Source organism: Aulonocara stuartgranti (genome assembly GCF_965226115.1).
Source record: "Aulonocara stuartgranti genome assembly, chromosome: 16".
NCBI classification, from domain to species: domain Eukaryota; kingdom Metazoa; phylum Chordata; class Actinopteri; order Cichliformes; family Cichlidae; genus Aulonocara; species Aulonocara stuartgranti.
The window spans coordinates 12,288,263-12,308,590 of NC_138952.1; the positions used below are offsets into that span (position 1 = coordinate 12,288,263).

The 20,328-nt window shown below is 38.6% G+C and overlaps 1 protein-coding gene across 4 annotated transcripts in view; it reads left to right on the top strand.

Annotated features, from left to right (window-relative positions):
- The window catches only part of LOC309691615 (E3 ubiquitin-protein ligase SH3RF3-like), a 108,660-nt gene that overhangs the window by 52,433 nt on the left and 35,899 nt on the right, over positions 1-20,328 (top strand). For all 4 annotated transcript variants that reach the window (XM_082509416.1, XM_082509413.1, XM_082509415.1 and 1 more), the window contains exons 2-3: positions 10,911-11,039; positions 16,978-17,253. In XM_082509416.1, coding sequence (XP_082365542.1) covers positions 10,911-11,039; positions 16,978-17,253 — 405 coding nt within the window. The remainder of the gene's footprint in view (positions 1-10,910; positions 11,040-16,977; positions 17,254-20,328) is intronic.

Below are 20,328 nucleotides of genomic sequence, written 5' to 3' on the forward strand. Positions count from 1 at the left end.
TCACAGAATTTACAGAAAATGTTACATTTTTGTGATTTATATCGTTATCGGGACGATAGAATTCTTATATCGGGATATGAGATTTTGGTCATATCGCACAGCCCTACTTTCCACACATAAATCAGTGGGTTTTTTTATTTCTCTCTACTTTCTCTTTATTTTAATTTTGATTTTTACAGTACTGTGCAAACGTTCTGAGCCACAACCTCATTTCTTTATACTTTACTTTACAGGGAGACAGACTTTATTATATTTAAATATATATATCATTTATTTTTTTAAATGGTTGTGAGCAGTAGATCCTCAACAGTACTGAAGCAATCTTGACAGAGAACAGAATGAAGAAGAGCTCTGAATACCCTTGGGTTTCCATTGCAAAATATAAAGAAATGCAGGTGGCTTTTGCACAGAACTGTATACATTATAAATATATCAGATTGTTATGGAATCCAAGACATTTGTGCTTGCAATATTTGTCTAAGGTTTTGTGATAACTGGTAAATTTATCCTATTTTTCTGTGACAATAAACATTTCCTGGTGATAATGACTTCATTTATTTATTGCAAGAAACAGAAAAAGGCTTTATTTTTCCATCAATCAGAAGTGCCATCCCAGCAGGGTGCAACTACAGTGAAGCCAGCGGGAGCTTGGCTCTTCTTAGTAAACACAAGCTCCTAGATTATGATATTGGCACTATACCATTCGTCCCATGCGTTTCTGTCATTCTTTTTCTTTATCATTGTAGATCATACATAAAATTATCCCATTATTGATTAATATTCATAAAGATATAGGCATGCACGCTATTCTTGGCAATCTCGATTTGTCTTGTCACCTTTATGAAACAGTAATGTGTGAAACGTAGCACGAAGGAAAAAACGAACTACAGTAGTTAAATTGTGTCTTGCTGTTTTTGTCCCGATTAACAAAGGAATATCCTACTGCTACCACCATTAGCGAGATAATGTTTCTCTGCTTTACAGACCTTTGTGGTGCAAGACGCTCAGAAGGCAGCAGTTGGTGCTCTTATCTGTTTTCATTCATATTTATGTTTTTAGGAATGCTCATCAATAAAATTTTAATTAAACTAATTATATGTTAATAGTTTTAGATCATGAAAATGTCAAAAAAAAAACAACCTTGAGTGTCCCTTGTCAACTGTTGCTCCCAGTTTAAAGTAAAACCTTTACTTAAAAAGTATCCATTACTGAGCAGTGCATCACCCTGTGCTTCAATCAAGGTCTAACATGGCCAGAAATTGGATTGTGTCTTCTTGTTAGAGTCACTGTTAAAGTTAACCGTGATGTCAATTCTGTCATATGCACAGGACATATACATGGCCTGTACATGCCCCACCCCCAAGGCACAATATGCAAGCAAAACACAAATTAAAAATAAATAAAAAAGGGTTGTTTTTTTTTTGTTTGTTTTTAAATACTTATGGTGAGAGCCTAAAAAACATTGATCAATCAAGCACTCAGATATATATGTTTTACATGGTGATAATGTAAGAGACAGACAAGCAGGCAGCCGGATGGACAGAGAAATAATTTTGTAATCGAACCTCCTCATTTAGAAAACACTAGCTCGACTGAAGCGCCATGGGTGAGTGCACTTTAGCGATCCTGATAAACTGTTAACTTCATCAGTAACCAGAAAAGTCCAAGTCGCCTTCACGACATAATTCTCCTCTGATCCTGAAAAAAGTTATATTTTCCTGTTAGTGTGAGCACTTCACTTTATAAATGTATGTTATTGCACAAAATAAGCAAAGAACTTCTCCAAGGTTTTATGGGCTCTGGTCCCATCCTATGTATATAGAATCCCTAATACAGTGAAGAATGCACACAGTCCCAATGCCAGCATGTCTGACCTCAGCACAGCAACACGCACATGAATTATGCTGATTGCTGAGCTCCTCATTCATGCTGCTTCAGTGACCCAGTAATTTCAATAAAGCAAACACACTTGGGAAGTGGCTTTTCCCATATGTTAATAATGGGGCACGAGTATTCATGCATGTGTGTGTATGGGAGTGTTTACTTGTTTTTCTCATGTTGTGGGGACATCTGTTTACTAAGTCACATTGTGAGGACTCATTTCCCTTTTTGGATGCAAAAGCAACTCACCTTAAGATAACTTTGAAAATTTCACCTGGTTTAAGGTAAGTGGTTATGGCTGTACAGACATCTACTAGGGAACTATCCATTATGTTTTAAAAAAGCGTTTTCACAGAGGATTAAACTTTTTTCATTTGTGACACAAAAGCTTCCTGAGATTAAGAAGTAGAAGGGACTAAAAACCCGAGGATAATCCAAAGCAGGGTTGAAGAATGGCACCTGAGCTTTGTGATGTGCTGAGAGTGAAGAAAGAGAGGAGACATGTAGAGAGAAGAATGAGGGAGTGATGGGGAGGTGAAGACAAGGTTAAGATGAATGAACTCGTGGTAGCTGCTGGCTAGACTGGTGTGCGACTGTGTGTGTATCAGTGGGTTTAAGTTTATGTACAGCGAGTGGTATTGTGTTTCTTCTCTTCCTGCTTCTCAGAAACTGGCAGTTTGTGTGTGTGTGTTTCTGCACTTAAGCTGAGGTGTGCGTTGTACCATGAATTATAGATGGAAATTGAATCAATAGTGCACTGAATTACTGCCAGACAGCCTCTGTGTGTGTGTGTGTATGCACATGTGTGTGTATGCACTGATGTCAGCATGAGACTTGTTGTATAATGGTGCAAATTTGCTGCTTCACATTTTATGTATATAAATAAATATTTTCTTGCGTTTTCTCATCTTCAGATATTCTCCTGCACCAGCACTGTGATTTTGTAACTATGTGTGGGCGTGGTCACGTGTTTTCATTTTTAGAAAACAGTCAGTTTCTGCCAATTACCTCAGCTTAACATGTGTGCAATCCCCTTTTTTGTGCTGGATTGTGTGTTTGTGTTGTGCTCGAGTGTCTGCTCCAATAAAACGGCACTGTATGATCGAACGCCGCTCTCACAGCAGAGTGGAAAAAGACCTCTGCAGATTTACTATGCTATTACCACACACACACACACACACACACACACACACACACACACACACACACATATATATATATATATATATATATACACACACACATACACACAGGCTGTGCAGGAGAAAAGTTGTAATGGCCCACTGCCCCTCCAAGGACGGGTGAGCGAGCGAGGAGCGAGCAGGGTAATCACAGTTAAACAGAGAGTGTGTGTGTGTGTGTGTGTGTGTGTCTGTAGGGAGGTGAATAAACGTACTACAGGGGACACAGGAATGGCTTGGTGCTGGAAAAAATGGATGGGGATATGAACCGAGTGGAACATCCTGTCCCATCTACCATTCTTCACATACTTGCACTCACACATGGAGCGGTTCGGTGTGGCTATGTTAGTGTTCTTGAGCAGTGGAGTAGACAGATGAGTGAATCCAGGATACGGAATGTGTTCCAGTACTCCAAACATGGCCGTTTAGTTGCTTTAATTCCATATTTCCCTCAAAGCTCACTTAACCTGAAGCTTCTCCACGTACCCAGTATGCAGATGTCGCCACTGAAGCGAAACCTCTAAAATTGAGTCTCAGTTCACAGCAGGCAGTATAGACATTACTGTAAGACCGATGCTTTTTAAAAAAAAAGTTTTTACATATTAGTCTCTCTTTTTTAGGATAAGTCAACAGTATTGATGCTCTTCCCCTTCATAGTGCCACTACTTTGAGCAGAGTACTTGTGATAGCAAAATAACTTTATGAAGCAGTATTGCCCATAAAGTCAAAATCTAGCATGAGGTTGCTTCTGAAGTCTGACAATCTGTTAAATCTAGTAATAAGGTTGATAATTTGGGAACAGTGAAGTCAACTGTAGTGTAATGACCGCTGCTCTCCATGAGATGAATGTTAAGACTGAGTAGCTGCAGTTCTGCCAGCTGTATCTGGTGACCCTTGAGGCCATTTGAGTACAGTACACTCAAATTTCTATATTTAAGAAATCACTTTGAGATGCTTTGAGCTTTGTGACATGGTGCATTTTCCCGCTGGAAACTGGATATAAGTGCATTGTGGTTATAAAGGGATGGATATGGTCAGCAACAATACTCAGGTAGCTTATGTCTGTGATGCTTAAATAATTTTCACTTGGTACAAAATTAGTATACTCTTACATCACCAGCACCAACCAACCAGTAATATAAGACAAGTTAAAGCCATGCTTTCATGTTGTTTTGCCTACCATCCACATTTTCTCTGTAAACCGTAAAGATGGTTATGTTTCTGAAATACTCAGACTCCTATTCTTATTAACAAACAGTTGAAAGGTATTTGGTTAAACCCTTAGCAGCGGATCAGGTATATCATACACATCCAAAAGAATCTTTCATAATACACAAGACTTTTATAAACAACAAAATGAAATGCAGAGTAAGAACCATGACTGTGCTACGTGATCTGAAAATTAGAGAGTATTAAAGCTCATGTTGTAGATGTCAGTCCCTAAAAGATCCTGACTCTTGTTGTTTTGGAGTATTCTGCTTTAAAGTGCATGTTCTGTGGGTGTATTGTTTTTGTTTTTTGGGGTTTTGTGTTTTTTTTGTTTCAGCTTGCCTTTTGTGCACATACTGAAAAACAAATCTACATTTTGTTTCACTTGCAAAAACAGCATGAAAAGAGGCTGTAGTGATGTGTATCACGCTTTTGTAGCAGTTAACATATTGGGTCTATTTTTGTGTGGGTGCGCAGAGTTTCTGTCTTCTGCTGAGCTACTCATTGGTGGATTACAGTACATTTCATACCACCAGAGCACATTTTTCATCGTACTTTCACTTTTATTTATGGCACTGTTGTTGCATTTGCAACTTTAAATCAATATGTGTCACATAAAATTGTACAGTGCCACTCACAAAGGACTGAGTGTCTGCCAAAGTTTCAACATGGCCATAAACTGAAAAAAATAAAAAATAAATGTAACTTTAATCGAGACATTCATGACAACATATTGGGCTGCCATAGGTTCACAGCTGCAACCCAGCATGTTCCAGGCCATTAGTTTTCTCATAGAAAAACTCAATTTGGATCTAATACAGTCAGTGCACCACGCCAGGGAAATCACTGCTGTTAATGGCAATACAGGATGTGATTTAGCGTGACTTCCCATATGTGCTGTCCCACACACATACATGTAAGCTGTGTACACAATAATTCCTCTTCTTTGGTGACAAAGAAGAAGGAAAGAGTGTGCCTAACACAGTTTACTTTCAGCATAGTTGAAAATAATTCTGGATTCTTAAAAAATAACCTTTTAAGTGATGTTACTGGGGACTTGAGCCTCGAAAAAGGCAATGTAAGGGGTCGTAAGATCTCAGCCACAGATGGTGATAACAAAGTGCAGCAGTAAAGCGGAACTCCTCATTGTCATCTAACATTCAGGAGTGCTTGGCTTGACAAATCTTCTAAACTGCCTCAACATCTACAATACCAGCTGGAAGCCAAGTTTAAGAACAGACAGTGAGTGGTATATTTGCCCAGTAGAGCAAGAGCTGCCGTTGAGTGACAGCTGGTCAAAAGATTAATCCAGTTTTCTGCCAAGTGACACTGGGGCACAATCACTGACAATACACCTTTAACTGCCTTTTCAGAGGGCTCTTTTTACATCGGTCACACAGCAAAAGCAACAAGTCAGCAGCTTCAGGATCCATTCAGCCACAGTGCTGCTGTTTTGTCACGCATTTTTACAGCACTCGGAGCCTAGTACACAATCAGAGTACTTACAAATGGAAAATGGAAAATTTTAAAATTGGAAGTTAAACTTATCTTTAATGTACAAAGGTTTCTGTTGGCAACAGAGGGAAGTTATTCAAACAATTCTTCTAATACATTCGGTTGTAGTTGATATGTAGAATTTTGGAAGCATGAAGTGGACACTAGAGCTTGAGCAATGTTTGTCTCAGCAGTGTATATAACCTGCAACTGTTCACTGTAAGTTTGCAGTGAACAGCATATTCATTTGTTTCCCTGCAGAAGCTTCGTCTGTCATGAGTTCTTTGTCCCTATTTCCTCTGAGGAGTAACACCAACTACGAAAAACAGCTGTACATTAAGTGACAAACATAAAGACTAATGATAGATGAATTATTATTAATCTGTGCATTATAACAAGACATCTTTGAGCCAGGAGTGCTGTGATGTGCAACCATTTCAAAGGACATTAGTATCAACGGTCACCGATCACCAAATAACTTCCCTAATATATCCTCAACCTCAACAACCACCTCTGTTTACCATTATATAACGTTTATTTATTTGAGACTCAGTGTTTGCCATCATTCACAGCAAATAAATGAATAGATTTACATGAATACATGAATATTAGTGTTTTGTTGTCATTTGTTGTTTCAGTCTGTCAGAGTCAACTGCATTTCTTCTGCCTGTGGAATCTGTGTGCATTCTTACGAATGTAACAGCTGGTTCACACATGTGAGTCTGCGTGCGTGTTTAGCGGAAGCATTCAGCTCTTTAGTGCAGGTCAATGAAAACCCACAAGTGAGAAAAACCTTTCAGAACGAAGGCCAGGCGTTCCCGATGAAGCTTTCGACCTGCCAAACTCATAAAGCAAGCTTTATTTCAATCAATAGTTCTTGATTATAAATCCTTTTCACAAAACACAATTCACAGCAGCAGATGTTTGTTGTGAAGAACAATGTTGGCCCGATTTTTAAAAGTGAATGTTAAACACCATTGTCAGCATTGTGAGATTGGGGCTCTCGTGGGCGACATTATTAACTCTTTCTACTTGCGGTGCAACATCAGCAGTTGCTTATGCTGCTGTGTTGAATGCAGCGCACGCCCTAATGCTGTAGTATTAGCTCATCTATGTGAGGAAGAACCTTCAGTAGACCCTAAATATGTAGATCAGCTGTAGTTAGCTTGACATTTAAACAAATGTATATCAAAAAAAACAACAACACAAATTTACTTATAAATTGTCTTTGGAAAATTTGTCTTCAAATTTGCCCAAAACTTGAAGAGCTGGCTGGTCTCACTAAATGAATTTAAGCCATTTTAAATAACTTTAAATGATGCTTTTACTTCAGGGTGCCGATGTTTTGCCTAAACATTATTAACCTCGTGTCCGGTACAAAGGTAATAATAAGTTTGGTTGTTTTTGTATTAGATTTTCATAGATTCTCTTTTAGTGTACTTAATTTGTGTATTTATTTCTATGTGAAGATTATATCCATTTCACTCATGTAAAATCTTAGTTGTGTCACTTAGCTGGCAAGGATAAGAGCAGCTAATGGTGCAACTTATTGTTCGAGCAGGTGAATCTATCTTGTATAATAAGGTCATTAATACTGTGTGTGAATGTGTATGTGTGTATGTAGTTGTGTGTATATGGGTCACTGATGTGACATGTAGTTGTGAATCATTTCTATTAAAACAATGTGTTAATTTCATGGTTTTATCGTTTCTATAAAACTCTTCACTTTAAATAGATTTGGTTTTAAGAACATTGAAATAATATATTGTATGTAAACCCAAAACTATCCACTCTCCATTTGAATGAATGGCATTTAAATGATAACAAATTAAGCATCATTTTCCCAGCAACTGCCAATCTCTGGCAACCACTCTAAACTGGTTGGGGAATATTCATTTTCCCCTTATGACAGGTGGTTGCCAGATGGTCATGGATCAAACTGTGTGACAGGGACCATTGTCATGACACATGGTTAGAGGTCATGTGTCTACACAATCTCAATAGATACCAAATTTTTTATCATTGTGAATATAATTGTCAAGTAATATTTATTACTTTATTATGAGGAGGGGAAAGTAATAATAGTGAAAAGAATATTTTGTCACGGGTGGATGAAAATGTTTGTGCCTCTCTCTTAAATACCGATAAAAGTAGCAGAATTCAGCTCATATGTAGGCTGCTACACTTTCTATGTCAGGTGGTATAACCAATGTAAAACTGGGAAAATGTTATTTTATTCACAAATTACATATGTGTGCTTGTTCTGACAAACACACAAGTTAATAGAAGTGTCCAAATAAAAAGTGTTTAAATTAAAAGAGTAGGTGACTTAAATGGATGATTACTGCACTAACTGCACATTTCACTGAAGTACACTGTGCCTTGTGAAAACTGTCTCTGATTATCATTCACACACATACACAAGCGCACACTCAGAGATGTGACAGATGGGCGTCCTAGCAGCGACTTGTGCATTTATTGTATGTCACCAAGGAAAATCAGACACACACACACAAAAGTATTCCGAACACTTTCTTACCCTTTTGCTGCAGTAATTACCATTTGGAGGGGTGTGTTTGTCTGTCTCTGTGTGTGTACATGTGTGTTTACTGATGAGAATAGTGCGCTGCTGAAAGGACACAAAAAACTCCCTCTGCTTCCCCACTGAGATCCAAGAGTCCTGGCTTGGTTTTGCCCACTCACGCAGTTCTGATCCTTTCACACATGTACTGAGAGCTCAGGATAGATTAGTTTCCGTTCTCACAATGGTGGGAGGACTGCAGGAAAGCACCGCTGAGCTTGAAAGTAATCAAAAGAAAAGTGTGAGAGGGCTGTCACTTACCTTACAGCAACCTTCAGTGATGGGTTTAAAACTTTGCTGCCTCAGTTTTATCATTAATTCATGGAAAAATGGAGAAAAAAATGTTATCTCGAGATACAGCCTGACAGACAACACACGAGCCACCGGAGTTAAATTCAACACAAAACTGTAGATAAGTTTTAGCTTTCATTTAATCCCTACCATACTCCCGCTTGACGTTAATCTTGTAGGTGAAGCAGTTTTCCCGGATGGCCATGATGTAAAAAATTGTAATTAATTCTAAAAACTTTGTGTTGTGCATGTAGAATGCAATTTTCTGCCGGGGAGATTTTGCATCCCCCGATCTGCTACTACAAATATTCAAGAGTAGGACAGCTTAAAATATATAAATCTTCTACAAAAATGAAGCTGGAACTAGCTTATCTAAAGGGTTTTATTTGTAAATGAAAGGGGTTTATTTTGTTTAATTTATTCATAGGAAATACAAATTGCAATAAAAGTGGCTATATACAAAGGTGTAATTGTAAAACTGCATTTCTAAATACTTTGTAGCCATTCAAATAATGTCTAAATTATGAGGGTAGGGGTACCTCGTAGCAAAGCAAAGTTTTGTGTTGAGCTGCAAGGGATGAATTACAGCTCAATTAGATGCAATTAGAGAGAACAGAGTGACTCAGGGACCTTTTCATATGTGCTGGAATGTTTATACAGTAAATTTAACATGTTAAAGGGTTTTTACAGTGTTACAGAGACACTTAGAAAAGCATTAATAGTGTTATAGTCAAACAATTGGGGTAATGGGTGGAATGAAAGCAGCAGAGAAACATTAGGGTGGAAGGAACGTTCAAATTCAGTAAAAAGAAATATTTAAGTCCTCTAAATGTAATGTTCCTGGAATTTTAGGTTTAGTTTTGTACATAAATGTTAAGGTTTTAGTGTGTAGCAGAGTAATGTTTTCATTTAGCAACTTGAAAGCTGAAAGCATCTAGTTAACCCTAGCACTGGTGTATGCCAAATTACCTACTGAATAGAATATGTGTGTATCTGAATAGAATATACTGAATATACAGTGTGTGTTGAAGAGTGTTGAAGTTAAATGTTTCCAGCTGAATTAATAAATGATAAATTAAACTTCTTGCACTGCAATTTTATTTATTTATTTTTATTTTTCTACATTTTATTTCAGGTATTTGGCCTTTTAGATAGTGTGCCTACATTTTAGATTGTTTTCAGTGGCCAAATAATCCTGTTTTTATTGTTTTATATTAGTTAGTTTTTATATTTCTTGCTTTGAAATGTGTTCTATATTAAATTTCACTTGACTTTCAGTGGCAGATTATGTATCTTGTGTAATGAAAACATTTACCTTATCTTTCTTAACAGAGAATACACTTTTTACTTGCAAGCTCGGCTTGTAGTCCAGGTTAAAGCTCACAGGAGGACAGCAGTGTTATTAGTGGCAACATCTGGCTCAGCTGGGTTGTGTTTATTGCACTTAAACACAAACATTTCTGCTTAAATGCTCACTAACAGAGTTTTTAGGGGGGGATTGCTTTAAAACGGAATTAGATTAACTCATACACTCTATGAGACAAATACCCTTTACACCAGCAGGAGCTGCTCAACCATGGAAACCAATGCCATGAAGGCCCTAGTGCATAATTCTTGTACTGATGTTAATGTGGAGGTTTGGATCTCTGCAATTATTGAGTCAGCAGAGTGTTAGCAACTTTAACACATTATATGGCTCATCATTCTGTAACTTTACATGGTTTGCTTCTTTGTGGCTTAGCTGCTGTGGCTCCTGAAAACTTTTACTTTGCAGCAATACCACTCACCAGCTCTTTGAAATGGCCCATTCTGTCACAAATGTTTGTAAAGGCAGACTGCATGGTACTTGAATTTATACACCTGGTACAATGGGATTGAAAACATCTGAAATGAAAGATTAAGAAGTGTCCACATTTGTACACACAATACCCAGTCTGTCATAGGGCTAGCAGAGAGACAGACAGCCACTCCCACTCACATCCACACCAATTCAGAATCACCACTTAATCTCACACTTGGGAAGTGGGAAGCAACTAAAATACACACAAACAGTACCTAGAGAAAACCCGCACAGGCAGAACATGCAAACTCTGAATCTCCCTGTCATGATGTCCAGACCTAGAACTGTCTGGTTCTGCACCACCCTGTCACTACTAATACTAATATATCACAATGATACATATCAGTTTATTACCAAAAAGAACTGCTAAGCAAAGACTGTTCCTCCAAAGATGATTGATAAAGTGGCTTTGTTCTTGTGGCATGTATTGCAGTCTCAGATGATCGCCAAGCAGAGAGAGCGTAGCCATCGCCCTCCTCCCGGCACTGAGCAGCAAACACAGCAATTCCCTGATGAAGCCATGCGGCAGCTTCTACCACCCAGTCTGTTGGCCCAGGGGCAGGCAAGTAAAGATTGAAGAGAGGGAGGAAGGGCTGAGGGAAAGAGAGAAAGGTAAAAATAATCAGAGGAGGAAGGATAAGAAGAACATAGAGGGAGTGCAGAAAATGAGAGTTGTAGGGGCACAGGTGAGAAGAAACAAGTGAGTCTTCCAAAGGGAAATGAAGACTAAGAAATTTGTGTGACGTAGCTGTTCTTCCTCCAGTACTGTCTTTCTTTTGCCAGATTACAATGTCTCACATCTCCACCACCATCTTTGCCATCTGCAACTATTTAAGCGAAACTCCCAGTTTTGGGGGAGTCTTCTCAAAATGAATTGCAGCCTCGCTGAAGTACGTCTCCTTGGAACCATGTACACAGTTTATAAAACCAATCTAAATGGTGAATATTTCTTGGAAATGTAAGGCCACTCAGATTACATTTTTTAATAACATGAAGATGAATTGTTGATGTAATGCTGGAAGCTACACTTTTACAGCGTATCATTAAAATAATGACAAAGTAGTTTATTACATTTTGTTATCTGCCAAAAAATCGTCCACTAAAATATCAGGTCACGTCATTTTAGGTAAGAGGAAGTGTTTTAGCTGCATCCTTCAGTCGACCACCTCTTACTTACAGAATAGATTCCTCTTTTAATGAATCCAGCTGTGTACCAGCTGTCTACGCAGGTTGTCTATTTTTTTGTGTTTTGCACATGCAGCTGTTGCATTGTGTGCTTTATTGTGCGCTGGGCTCCGAGCACTTCCAAAACATGAGCAACCTACTGCTACTGTGCCTGAACACATCCTGTGCACACACAGATGGAGCACCAGGAGCTGCGCTTTGTGGCAGCAGGTTAGGAAAAGCTCTTTCCTGTTTTAATCTGACATGAATGCCCTCGCGCATAAATGGGAATCCCTGTGCGTATGTATTATTTTGGTTTGAAAGAAGAAGAATATCCTTTATCTCATTTTACAACATGGTCCACACAACAGCTCATTTTGATCTTAAGTGGGCTGGACCAGTGAAACTCCTCTTTCTTTCAGTGGAAACAGTTCAGCTACACATTTAATCCCCGAGATGTCTAAATATAAGTAAAAATGTGCAATTTCAACAATACATCTCAATTTTTTTACACGATAAAGAAATGCCTGTGTAGTAAATGAAAGAAATGTGTGAAATTGCAGAAACGTTTCTGGTAGCTCATTGCACAGACTGAGCTGTAATTGTAAAACAGACATTTTCTGATATTTCACAGAAAATTCTGTTCTTTTTACTGTGGACCCATTATAAAAAACAGACATTTTGATCGCTGATAGTCATTTAACTGTTTGTCCTTTACGTGATTATTTTGGTATGGTATAAACTGTCATGGGGGAGGTCTTTATCAGCAGGAAAAAACTGTAAAACTTATTAAAATGCATTTAAATGTGCAAACTTTATGCCCTCTTTCACTTTTTCTAAAGCGGTCCAGTGGTCCGAAAGGTAATGTTTGCCGGGCCAATTCTGGCCCCCGGGTCTTATGTTTCACACCCCTGTTTTAAACACACCTAACCTCAATCCACACTTTTCTGCCCAACATCTGTGCCGGCAGGTCTGGCACTAAGGAGAGGAGGAGAATATGTTTAGTGGAAGGTCTTCTTTGATCAAGTGTTGTTTTGTATAGTAGTGAAACACAAGCTGTATTAAATGTGTTACAGTAGAAGAGAGAAATAGCAGTAGTAATAGTTAAAGCAGCATTAATATTTTATTTTACTTTCTAGTTGTTTGCGTGTGTCTGTGTGTGTGTTTCCTCTTATTGCGTCATCACTGATCTCAAAACAGTCAGGCAGGGGAGCCTCAGGCTGTTCTCTTCAGTGCTCTGTCTGGGGAGAATCTATCTATATGTGAGTGTATAAAATGTCAGTGTGTGTACGTGTGTTTGTGTTATTGTAAACAGCTTCTCTGTGAAGAAAATAAGTTTTCACTCTCATGCATTGTCTCTTCTGTTACACAGTGCTGTTTGTTTACCTGGATCTTCTTTAAGATAAACTCCCTTTCAGGACCGCTTGCCTCCAAGAACATGTTCGGTTTATTAAGTGTCTGCTGAACGCTGCAGTGTTTGTTTATGTGTGTGTGTGTGTGTGTGTGTGTGTGTGTGTGTGTGTGTGTGTGTGTGTGTGTGTGTGTGTGTGTGTGTGTGTGGTGTTGGAGAAAGTAAATATAGGTGTACTGCGATGATGCATATCTATGTATCACTGGTTATATGGAAATGACAGTTTTATCTCACTTGCTGAATCTAGACTATATTAGCCTTTCCCCCTTACTTGCTGTTGCTATTGCTGTCAAGATTTCCCCTATAGCATGCCACGTAGGCAGGTTAAATAACTTCTCCAACAGTGGCTCACCTTCAACCCACAGTTATTTGCTAAAGGGTCACACACAGTCAGAGAAAATTTATGATTTTTTGAGCACACAAGCTGGTTGTGAGAGAAAAAAGTGTGTTGCGCGATCAGTTGCGAGTGGTTGCTGGAGATTGCTAAAAGTCACTCTGAAATAAACAGGTAGAACCCCATTGACCTACAGACTGGTCAGTGAACCCTTGCCATCAGCTGGTCACTGAGCTAGGGAAAAGTACGTATTCCATGACCAGTTGCTGAGTGGTTTCTGAGGCTGCCGGAAATCACTAGTGTGAAATCGGTAGCAAAGAGGCCTATGGTGCTGCACCAAAAAACTTCTTGGGATTGTTTTCGTCGCTAGCTGGTTACCGTGGCTGCCCGTAGTTTGCATGGCAGATGCCAACTTGGCTGCAAACGCTTGCAAACTATTCACCAAGAGGTCGTGAAAATGTGATTGGTGCGGCGCAAACTGGAAACAGAGGCCTTCAAAGTAAAAGTTGTGCCTTGTGAAATGTGACGATTGCAGCAGTAAGGTACAACTTTTACCTTGAAATCAAAGTTTCTGGTTTGTGTTACACCTTTTCAAGTTTCAAAATAAAATAGTGAGTGCAGACAAGTTGTGACTTTAATGCAAACTATGAATGAGCGTGACAATTACTAAAGCAATTGCAAGGAGGTTGTGCTGCAGCACCCTCTATGCAACTAATTTCACCTAGCATCAACCAGCAATCTCCAGCAACCACTAGCAACAGGTCAGGGGAATACATTATTTTTCTCACTTGCCAGATGCTTGCTAATCTGTCTCAAGGCCTGTGCGACTGAGGACTTATAATTAGCTGGTTAAGGGGTATTGTCTCTATGAAAATGTCTTCATTCTATTATCTACAGACATGATATTATCCTAGAGCATACTAGAAAACTGTCATAATATCTCACCAGATGATGATCCTTTCAATAGGCAGCATTATGTAACACCAAATAAAGAAACAGCATTGTAATTGTGTTACAGTGTAGAGATAGTTTTTCCTACTGTGCTAAAAATGATATGGAAAAATGTCAGATCCTATTGTCGCTATCATATTGTATATGGGTTTGCTCAACAGAGTGGCTTACATTTCCAAGTACAAAAAGAAATAATTAAGAGAACAGCTAATATTTGGCAAGAGCATCCAGAGCACATCTTGTGTTTATGCCCCCACACCTGTCATATCAACCTAGGTTCAATGTGGCAGAGAAAACTGGGTATGGATTTAAGCTAATCCTCTCTAAGGCATAAGGGGTGGAAGTTAAGGTAAAGGGAAGAATATGTTAACAGGGAAAAAAGGCTGCTACTTATATTAGCACTCTAAACAGAAGTCTTTATTATTGTAAGTTAGAAATAGCATGTTACAGTAGCTATTCAGATATGCCAGTGCTGTGTTATCATGCAGGTCCCACCATTACTGGAGCTTTTGGGATGATGCCTATGCTGAATTTTTATTTATTCATGTTTATTCTTAACTGGGAGAATTTCAAACTTTCAAACACAATTCTCAATACTTTTTCAATACACCACAGGAAGACAAATATAAATTATTTTTAAATAAAGTTTAGAAAAATACAAATAATAACATCAACAACAACACTCACCTAAAGCAAGTAATAGTAATAATAATAGTGACTTGCACCATACTCTTTTCCTTCTCTGACGTCTCATTGGACACAAATAATCAAGCTATCCTGGTAAACTAAGACTGTTTTAAAATGACAGACAGGCAGGACCGATAATGTTAGCTGAATGACTCCCACATTAACTTTATCCTTTCATCATTAGTCACAGCCACTCGCCACTACCGTAATAACCTAACAAGAGGCTATTGTGGCTGTCGGGGTGCTCCCAAAAGAAATGACTGACTCAAACATATCCGCATTTATGATATAACTGTTAAAAACATTAATATTCTCGAAACAGGAGCTTTACTGACCTTACAAATCATCTGTTATAACTGCTAGTGAGGGGAGGGCTATGTACCTGCCTGAATTCAATGTGAACAATATCAATACTGTTGCAAAGGAGTGTCTAATCCAATATTAATTTTTTATAATCAATTACTATCTGAGTCTTCATTTTTTTTGACAACCCAAATATATATGTATGTCAGAGTCATATTGAAAAGGCAGGATTGATGAGGTAATTGTTCATGAACTTTCCAGCAATTTATTGTACGAGCTAGTCAGTAACTTACAATTAAGACGCCATCTGCTTAGCTGTGATTCATGTTCTGTTACATGTGCTGCAGACAGAGCAGCACATATAGCAGAATGTATACCCCAAGGATTTCATACAGTATCCATCCATCCATCCATTAACTTCCAATTTAGGGCTGCAGAGTCTGCAGGTCTGAAACCTATATCCGCTGTCATAGGGCAAGAGTTACAGTCTTGTGTACCTGTGATAGGCCTATGCATGCTGGGTATCTGCCTAGCAAATCATTATTTTAAATGATTTCAAAAGCACACTAGTTAAATGCAGTTTTAACACAAATTGAGTTCAGTGTGACGTTTTAATCATTTTACTCAAGTTTGCTTCATGTATCTGATGTGTGGAGGATAAATGGTGCGTTTGTCCTGGACATTTGATAAGTGAGACACCGAGGACCTGATTTTGATGAAACTCACGGGAGTCATGCTTCATGCCGTTCTGGCATTTTGAAAATTACTATGTTTGGCCCAAGGTGGGAGCAGCAATTACCTTGCAAACATTTTAATAACCCGTCATATCTCACATACTGCTGGGGGGGGATAAAATGAACCTTCAAGCACATATCCAATCCTCAATTTCTACAAATTTGTCTCCAGGGCCTGTAGTTTGTAATATATTTGATTTGCCAGTGTTTTAAGTTGGTTTATAGCATGTTTACCTCCAGGGTTTTTTTTTTTTTACTTCATTTACTCATCGCTGCAGGGGTCACCACCTTGTTTGTGATTAGCAAACAGACCTGAAGCCCATTTATTCCGGACATGACACAAAGGGAAATTCTGTTGCATCTTAACAGAATTTAATAAAAAAGCATTACCCTGTAATCTGTCAACCCCAAGTGTAGTTATCGCCTAACATTTCAGCACAGTTGCACTAATTTTAAACAGAAATGCTTTTAGTCTTCTGTAGAGATGTAAAAAAAGCTCTTAAAGCTGCTCTGTGTAAGATGTTTATGTCAAAAGAACACCTGCCGTCGAACCTTTTATATTAATAACTCCTGCTGTACTGGAGAGCATTCTTCATATTGAAATATAAGAGAAAAATGCAAATCATTTCAAAACACCAGCAACCAAGTGCTCTAATCTAATCCTTTTAGCTTCTGTTTTGACCCCTTCATCATGTAGGTTATGATTTCAGAGTGTATATTACAGAATTTATCTTCTAAGATTTATTGGAAGGGTTTTTAAAAACCTGAAGAGACACAAAAATGTAGTATTTAACATGAAAAAGCACCCGAATAGCACATGCCATCCACCCCTTTCCTTAATGCTTTTTATTGATGCCCTTCTAAAACGTTATAAATTTCTTCTGATATTAAGTGCTTCTGTGTGTATGCTTCACAGAATATCCCAGCGCTACCTTGCGGCAAAGCCCTCTATTCTTATGAGGGCAAGGAACCGGGCGACCTCCAGTTTTCCAAAGGTGACATCATCATCCTGCGACGCAAGGTGGATGACAACTGGTACCACGGCGAGCTCAATGGTTGTCATGGTTTCTTGCCTGCTAGTTACATCCAGCTGCTGCGTCCCCTGAGCCAAACTCCACCCCAGGGCAAAGCATTGTATGACTTTGAGGTCAAAGACAAGGACCAGGATAAAGACTGTCTGGCCTTCAGCAAGGTAGCACACACTCATAGTATACACATGCTTTTTTAATATCCGACACAGAATAACATTTAAAAAAAGGCTGCATGCTTAAATCAGTAAAAAGATCCGAAGGACTGATGTGTTCAGAATTTACAACAGCATAAATACTGTAGCAGGAGAAAACACTTATCTGTAGTGTTAAACCAGGCTGGTTCTTTGTAGGGCACTAATAATTTATTAGCTCAGACCCTGCTCTACAGATTGGTTCACAGAATGTAAACTGGAACATCTTCAAACAGAGAAACAAGTGCATGCTCTCCTTAGTGGAGTCCACAGATAACAAAATAGTCTGCTGTCTCTGATAAGATCAGTGCTGTTCATGAAATCTAATTGTTTGACTTAGAAAACGAATGCCTTTGTTACTGTTATAAAGTCATGTGATCTGTCTGAGCGGAAAACCAGAATAAGTATTACTATTTGCGGTAGTGTGTTACTTGAAGGTGCTGGTATTTAAAGCGACTGTAGTTGCAGTTTCATGTTTTACTTTGTTCTCTCTCATTTTAACAGTTTACACCACTTTTTTTTTTATTTTACAGCTGATGTTTTCATCAGTGTAAGTGATTGTGTATTGTGTTTGTTATGAGGTTTTCTACTATGGAGACAGCAGACAAGTAGCGGGGAGTTGCTGCACTGCAATCATTACCAGTCTCCTCGAGGATTTGGCTGAAGTTGAATTTTAACACTCACTCTTTTTGGGGGGGGAAATGAAAGTTCTGGCAACTGATACTCTCTATGCCCATCTTCAAATAATATTCTTCTGTTTTAATGCCAAGACAGCATTTACACCATGATTATACTCAAAAACTCCACTAAAATACCACTATTTATTTACTGGTGGAGTCTAATCTATTCTTTTTCATGTGGATTTGCATGGAGTAAAATCCATTGTGGGGTTTTGGTTTGTTTGATGTGAAATTAATATTAAAAGTATTTTCCAAAGCAAAGGCCAGAGAGGAACAACCACCTGGAGGACACTATTGCCTTTCTATTGAAGCAGATATGTGCTTTGTGTCTGCATTGCAAAATTGGGATGGGCTATTTCAGGAATTTTGCTACATAACCCTACCTAACTTTCTCTTATATGTAAAAATGTAGATGTCACATTACTTTCTCATTACTCCATAAAATTATCTGAAATTCACTGTTACATAATTACCAGCTAACAGTATAAACTCCAGGCTACAGTTCTACACACCAACACAAATGCTTTATGTCCCAATGAGGACACAAAAGATTGTTCTTTAGTGTTTACATTTAAACAAAAAGCTGACAACACAAAGCAAAGAAAACCTTTACAAAGAGACTGTTGAAGTTCAGGCTCTGGCTGCTGGGCTCAGCATAGCTTAGCTGTACCATCACTCTGGGTTCTTGGCTAGCTTTGTGTTAGCATGCTGTCTGTGCAGAAATTGGGTTAGCAAGGTAATGGATTTTCTGTCCTGGGCGTTGTTTGCACTTTACAAACACGCTCCTTTTTTTCAATAAAATAATAGTATAGTGGTCCCTCGTTTTTCACAGGAGTTACGTTCTAAAAATAACCCGCAATAGGTGAAATCCGCGAAGTAGTCAGCTTTATTTTTTACAATGTGTTTTAAGGCTGTAAAACCCCTCACTACACACTTTATACACTTTTCTCAGACAGGCATGAACATTTTCACACTTTTCTCTCAAAGTTCAAACCTTCGTAGAAAAATAAGTCCAGTATTATACAGGGTGGGCCATTTATATGGATACACCGTAATAAAATGGGAATGGTTGGTGATATTAAAGTCCTGTTTGTGGCAGATTAGTATATGTGAGGGGGAAAACTCCTCAAGATGGGTGGTGACGATGGTGGCCATTTAGAAGTCGGCCATCTTGGATACAACTTTTGTTTTTTCAATAGGAAGAGGGCCATGTGACTCATCAAACGTATTGGTAATGTCACAAGAAAAACAATGGTGTGCTTGGTTTCAACTGTAATTAAGACTGTAATATAATTGCCAAATTTACTACGGTAACATGGTACACTACTATTGTACTGAAAACTCTAACCTGATTACAATAACGTGTTGCTCTGTAAGGCATTACTCCCAACAGTGCCTGGATCCTAACCAGCTGTGTAGCATGGGCTCTTTTTTGCTCGTGGATCTGTGATTGGAGTGTCAAAATGTCTATTACATTCTACTCTCCAGTACTTCTAATGCGCTTGTGGTTGTGCGTCATCATGAGTGCAGGAAAAAAATGGTGCTTTTACAAAAGACAGGAAGTGTGAACTGGAAGTGCAAGAAAAAAAACGTGTATTTCTGCTCTTTGTGGCCAAGCAGATTGTTAATTGGTTGGGTATCATGTTGCTGCCAGTAATGATGTCTCTATCTTATAATACCTTTAAGCTCAAATACACGTAGAACTGGCATTAACTATCCTCGGGACTTGCTGTCCGCAGCTTTCTGTATTTTGGGAATTAAATTGTACAAGCGTGGGTACATTTTCTGTGTCAGTCTTACTGATCTTAATGACCTTTATCATATAAGAGGTAGATAATCTGAGTAGCCGATGTCAAAAATATCACTCAAATTATACTTTGAATAGGATGGAAATGAGAGAAGGCACTCAGTCCTTGAGCAGTGCACGTCCAGGTCGGGCTTGGTGTAAACAGTAATTTGTATTCTCCGTAATGTTGTGTTCCTCTGAGCTTATCATTTTTTTCCCGCTGTTACACAGGCCTCATTTGTGCTAGGACTGAAGGCTCGACACCTCCACTCTGTCTTTGCACTCTAAATGTGTCTGCAGCAAGAGAACAAGATAGTTTATTAAATTACAGTGTAATGTTCAGTCTAGTGTTGGCGTCTTAAGACCTATCACGGTAATGTAAAGTGTACACACGTTGTTTCCGACACACCGCTCTCTGCATCCAGGAGAACAGATAATGCTGGGGCATCACATTATTTTGATTTTTAGGGTTAAACTAATCAACAGGTTAACAACTAAAAATCATGCAAGACCATAATTCACACAGAGACACGTGCCCCCGTGGAGTTCTGTATGCGTGTTGTCATGCAGAACCAGTGT